The following is a 6,000-nucleotide window of genomic DNA, read 5'->3' as shown; positions in this document are numbered from 1 at the left end:
AACAAATTTCAAAAAAAAATTAGAGAATTTTTTTTTTTTTCGACTGGATCGACTACCCAATAGAAGATAGATCAATAGCTCAAAAAAAAATTTTGCGAAAATTTTTTTTTTCGACTCGATCGACTGACTACCCAATATAGTGGTCACTCTGGCTGGTGCTGGTGAACCAACATTGGCAAAAAATATGAAGATGTAAAAGTTTAAACGATGGGGCATCTATTTATTGGGAGCGCTCGGGTTCAGGCTGTCAACGGCACGTGCAGTCACGTGTTTGGCCACGCCCACTTGAGCGGGTACTTATACGGACACGACGAGCAGAGTCGCAGAAGGTAACTGAGCACACTGACTGCAGTTAAATGAGCAGGCCAAAGGAGAAGGGCTGGCCATACTCGATGGTGCCTTCATTTTTGAATATTGGATGAATTCGGGAAAATTAAGAATGGGATTATTGGAAAAATGAAGGTTAGGTTTGTGATATGTGGAGAGAGAATACAAATGAAGTTTGGAGAAGGAAGCTGAGAGAAGGTAAGGGGTACAGTTACTACAGTATTACTGTCTACGTATGGATGATGGAGTAAACGAGATGCTTCCAGTGAAAACTTTCAGCTATGTTTGCGGACGCGATTAAAAATCGGTGACCTCTGAACATGCAATGAGTTCTAAATTACATATCGAGGTAAATGTAATGTTTAAGCGTGTTTTCCCGCCGTGGGTTATTCCTATCACGGTGAAAATTCCATTCACAAGTCACAAATCAATTTCCTTCTCCCGCTTCTCGCGTCGTTCCTAAATCTCGCGAGAGTTCCTCGTCCACCCCTCCCCCGCCCCCCCCCCCCAGGCGATAATTTTCCCCGACTCCCTCTCACCTCAACAATGTAAATTAAAAATGTATAATTGATCACATAATATATTTTTTTAATATCTATAATAAATATTTCAAAATGTTCAGAAGAACAAATTGAGTTAAAATTTAATATAATTAATATTTTTTGTTTAAAAGTTTTATTTATTTATTATTTATTTGGCGCCATTTTTCTTGAAGGAGACCAAGGCCGCGGCGACGACGCGAATTTCTTTACCGAATCAGGTCGGTTATTTCGAGATTTTTGTTCGTTTAAGATTGAAAACAGAGTTCTTAAGTTCTAAGGAATTCACTTTTTCACTCTTTTTCATCGCTTGACGTCGAAAGCTGAGGTGATTTTTTTTTTTTTTGGTTTGTTTTTTTGTTTTTTTACATCCATTCTTTTTCTTTTCCTTTTTTATACATCCATCCATGAAAACGACGATTGTTTGTGAAATGAAAGCGAGAGAAGAACCTTCAGAGTGTAGGCTTTATTCCATTTGATTGAAGCCGCTTCTACGGGCACATCAGGGAATACAGGTGCAGCAAGGAGTACATACGCAGTAAGGTATACATGTGCAATTAATCACCGCAAAATAAATCAGTATAAGCACGGAGTCTGATATACTCTCAATTCTCACCATTCAACGAGCACCAAGTGAACCGCCGCCGTAAATGACAATGCCCCTGGGACAATCACCCCGTCCGTGCGGAGACTTGGCTTTATCTATCCCGTGCTCGAGCCGCGCGACATGTGATCACACGTCACGTCCTTCAATTCACCACATTCTCCCCGTCTTTAAAATGTAACTAGAGGCCCAACTAACGCACCATGATTACTTCAGCGCTATAGGAGTATACATTTCAAGCAACGTGAACTATTTCAACTACAGAAGCATACATGCCAAGCAGTGAGGATTATTTTGAGTTGTAGGAGCATGGTAATGAGCATATAGGAGCATGAGCATCGAGGATGCCGATAATCCCCTTTACAGATCGAGTCGGCGAGGGGGTTTTATCCGTCGACCTCTCCGGGAGTAAATGGCGGTTTCACTTGAGGGAGGCTTCCGATCCTCTTGGTGAGCCTCGACTCGTGCCGAGGATGACTCCTCGATCGCTCTCGGGTGGAACGCGGCAACTCCGTCGCCACCGTTCCCGGGGGGGGGGGGGACACCTGGGGAGGGGATGTCAGAGGGAGGAGTGCCAGATGGTGGTGTACCTGCGGGAGGAGTACCTGAGGGAGCCAAATGGCAAACCGACACAGTGGTCTCCCTGCCATCCGGGAGTCTGACATGAGCATACTCTGGATTAGTATCGATGAGTTCGACCCCCTCCACCATGGGTTCATACTTGCTTTGTCGTACCGGGCGTTTCATGAACACTGTTCCGGGATGGGTTAGCCAGTTGGGCACCGATTGGCCATCAACATAACGTCGCTGGTGAGTAAACATTCGTTCGTGAGGAGTTGCATTGGTGGACGTGCAGAGCAAAGAGCGTATGGAATTCAGAGCGTCGAGAAGGGTAACCTCCCATTGCCCGGGGCCCAGTCCTCTTGATTTCAACGCCAGAGTTACGGCTTTCCAAATGACTCCGTTATACCGTTCCACCTGCCCATTACCCTGTGGGTTGTAACCCGTCGTTCGACTAGTTGCTATGCCGTGCTCTAATAGGAACTGTTTTAGCCCGGCCGACATGAAACACGGCCCTCTGTCTGAATGTATGTACAAAGGTTTCCCAAACATAGCGAAGAGGTCAGACAGACATTTCACGACAGTGCCCGAGGTCATATCCGAGCACGGAAATGCGAAAGGGAACCTTGAATATTCATCAACAACAGTGAATATGTATCTGTTGTCTGTCTCGGTCGGCAGGGGCCCTTTGAAGTCGATATTTAGTCTCTCGAAGGGAGAAGTGGCCTTGATCAATCTGCCAGATGCCGCGCCATAGAATCTGGGTTTTAGTTCAGCACAAACAGGGCATGAAGCATTCATTTGTTTAATATCTTCGATTGAATAGGGAAGGTTTTGTCTGCGCACGAAATGGGCCATTCTGGTTACCCCTGGGTGGCAAAGAGACACATGTAGGTCTTGCAAAGCCCGACTGATTGTCATCGAACAGTAGACCCGAGAGAAGGTATCTGCAGCAGGGTTTTCTCTCCCGGGCCGGTAAACAATGTCGTAACGATAGCAAGCTAGGTCTATCCGCCGTCTCATAATTTTTTCATTCTTAATTTTCCCGTTATTTTTCCCATCAAACATGAATGCAACGGATCGTTGGTCCGTGACGAGCGTGAAATGGTTTCCCAGTAAATAGTGTCTCCATTTACGTAGGGCTTCGACAATAGCGTACGCTTCCTTCTCTATTGCTGAGTGTCTCTGCTCGCTTCCAGAGAGAGTTCTCGAGAAGAACGCGACGGGTCGCCCAGACTGATTGAGCGTCGCAGCTATCGCGTGATCAGAAGCATCCGTTTCCACCACGAAGGGCACCGTGCTATCGATCGATAATACCACAGAATTACTGATATCATCTTTGAGGCTGTGGAAAGCTTTTACAACAGCGGCATCTGGTGGGAAGTTTTTGCAATGCACTAGGGGATGTATTTTCTCGGAGTATTGGGAAATCCATCTCGCGTAGTAAGCGAACATGCCTATCACCTGGCGCATTGTCTGCAAGTCCTGAGGTGGGGGTAGCTCACGAAGTGGGCGCAATCGTTCAGGATCAGGCTTAATCGTGCCGTCGGCTATTGTGTAGCCGAGAAGGTCAATTGACCTTGCCGAGAATACGCATTTCTCGTAGTTGAGGGTCAGATTATATTTTCTAGCAATGCTCAAGAATCTGTCCAGATTCATATCATGTTCCCGCTGATCCTTACCGCACACTGTGACATTGTCCACGGAAACAAAAGTGTCTTTGAGGTTTTCATCTGAGATGATGTCGTCCATAACTCGCTGGAAGCAAGCTACCCCATTCGTGACACCGAACGGAATCCTCCTGAATTGGTAGAGGCGTCTACCTGCCTGGAATGCGGTGTAAGGTTTGTCTTCCTCTCGGATGGGAATTTGATGATAGGCGCTTCGCAAATCGATGGTGCTGAATATTTTATAATTGGCCACGCGTTCGACCATCTCGTCTATGCGCGGCAAAGGGTAGGCATCGAGTTGGGTGAAGCGATTGACCGTTTGAGAGTAATCGACAACCATTCGTTTCTTACGGTTCTGGTTGGCGGTGACCAACACCTGTGCGCGCCATGGCGAATCGCTCGGTTCTATAATTCCTTCTTCCAGTAATCGCTTGGTCTCTGAAGCGATGAAGTTCATATCAGCAGTGGTATATCGTCGCGATTTGATCGCTATCGGTTTACAGACCGGCGACAATTTAGCAAACAGCTGGGGGGACGTTACCTCTGCGGTGGTCAGAGCATTTAAAATTAGACGAGGTTTGCTTCCTCCAAAGGGTATTTCGACGCTCGTGTGCTGCTTGAGGACATTATGACCCAGAATTACGTCTGCGCATAAATCACGAAGCACCAGTACCCTTACATCCCGATGCGTGTACCCTTTTACGTCCAATTCAACATTGCAGTACCCTCGTACGCGGGACTGTAGTGATGTGGCGGCCATGCATACCGTATTGTCTGTCGGGTGGATCTTCCATTTCCTGCCCTTCGCTAGTGAGCTGTTGACGAAACTCTCAGAGCTACCGGTATCAATCAGAGCCTCAGCCATATGCCCGTTAATTCGTACGTTGATGATAGCCTTGGATAGATTCCCCGGTGAGGCTGCAGTTAGTTTCTTTTGTGAGTGGAGAGCCGCAGAAGTGGGTTTATTTCTCCTTAGAGTAGATTTACATACCCTGGCATAATGCCCTTTCTTGTCACAATTCATGCATGTGGCATCTCTGGCGGGGGTGTCTTTTGTACCCACAAAAGAAGCATTTACCAACCGAAGTAGTTGCTGAGGAGTTTGACGAGGTCTGGGTATCCGATTCCTTGGGTTTTTCTCCATCCTCTGTGTCAGGGGTGCCCTGTGGGGTTCCTTGAGTTTCCACCGTAGCGGCGTTCATTAGCAGCATCGGTGTCCCAAATGACTCAGATTGCTGCTGAGCCGTATCCATCGCTCGAGCCTGGTCGACTACCTTTTCAAGAGTGGGTTGCGCTTTCTCCAGTAAGCGTTGCCGTATGTGGGCTGACCTGAGCCCTTGGATGAATGCTTCTCTGGTCGCTTCATCTCGGTGTTCCTCGGCGGATACGGCCCGGAAACTGCTGTCTTTTCCCAACTGCCTCAGAGCTTGCAGGAACTGATCGATGGTCTCCCCGGCTGCTTGCTTGCGTGTGTTGAGAAGATGTCGTATGTACACCTCGTTCTTGCGCTTCACGTAGAGCGCCTGCAGCACGTCGATCGCTGCATCGTAGGTGTCACACTCCGAGAAGAGCCTGAATACACTGGGCGAGACATGATTCACAAGGGCGGCCAATTTGTCGGCTCCCTCTTCGATGATGGTCAGATAGTGTGAGAAGGAACGGAACCAATGCGACCATTTCATTTCCGAGTCAGTCGCGTTTGGGTCAGCGTCGAACCTCACTGGTTTGTAGATCTTGTCCATCGTTGGTTGAGAGAGCCGAGAAAACCAAATGGAATAAATTGAAATGAAAGCGAGAAGAACCTTCAGAGTGTAGGCTTTATTCCATTTGATTGAAGCCGCTTCTACGGGCACATCAGGGAATACAGGTGCAGCTAGGAGTACATACGCAGTAATGTATACATGTGCAATTAATCACCGCAAAATAAATCAGTATAAGCACGGAGTCTGATATACTCTCAATTCTCACCATTCAACGAGCACCAAGTGGACCGCCGCCGTAAATGACAATGCCCCTGGGACAATCACCCCGTCCGTGCGGAGACTTGGCTTTATCTATCCCGTGCTCGAGCCGCGCGACATGTGATCACACGTCACGACCTTCAATTCACCACAGTTTGCAGAACAAGAAAAGTAAACATTTTTTTTTTTCAAAAGGTTTGACTTCATTTTTGTAAGAAATTGTGTATTTTTTTTACCGTTCGATTTGGTGCTTGTGTGATTATTATAATATAATACGCAATGCGGTTAAAATAATGACGGTTGAGAAAAAGAGAAGATTATAATCTTCCCATAGCGAG

General features: G+C 46.9%; 1 protein-coding gene across 9 annotated transcripts in view; it reads left to right on the top strand.

Moving 5' to 3' along the window:
• The first annotated feature begins 340 nt into the window (after positions 1-340).
• The window catches only part of LOC147013969 (uncharacterized), a 116,259-nt gene continuing 110,599 nt past the window's right edge, over positions 341-6,000 (top strand). For 7 of the 9 annotated variants that reach the window (XM_085851427.1, XM_085851429.1, XM_085851425.1 and 4 more), the window contains exon 1: positions 341-525. In XM_085851427.1, coding sequence (XP_085707553.1) covers positions 477-525 — 49 coding nt within the window. In that variant the 5' untranslated portion in view covers positions 341-476. Of the gene's footprint in view, positions 526-1,054; positions 1,088-1,164; positions 1,195-6,000 lie in introns of those variants that run through there. The other 2 variants (XM_085851428.1, XM_085851426.1) reach the window with 2 other exon arrangements.

This window comes from Eptatretus burgeri, chromosome 13 (assembly GCF_056783735.1).
Source record: "Eptatretus burgeri isolate ZD-2024b chromosome 13, Ebu_testis_v1, whole genome shotgun sequence".
NCBI lineage: Eukaryota > Metazoa > Chordata > Myxini > Myxiniformes > Myxinidae > Eptatretus > Eptatretus burgeri.
This window is presented reverse-complemented; position numbering and strand designations above follow the sequence as displayed.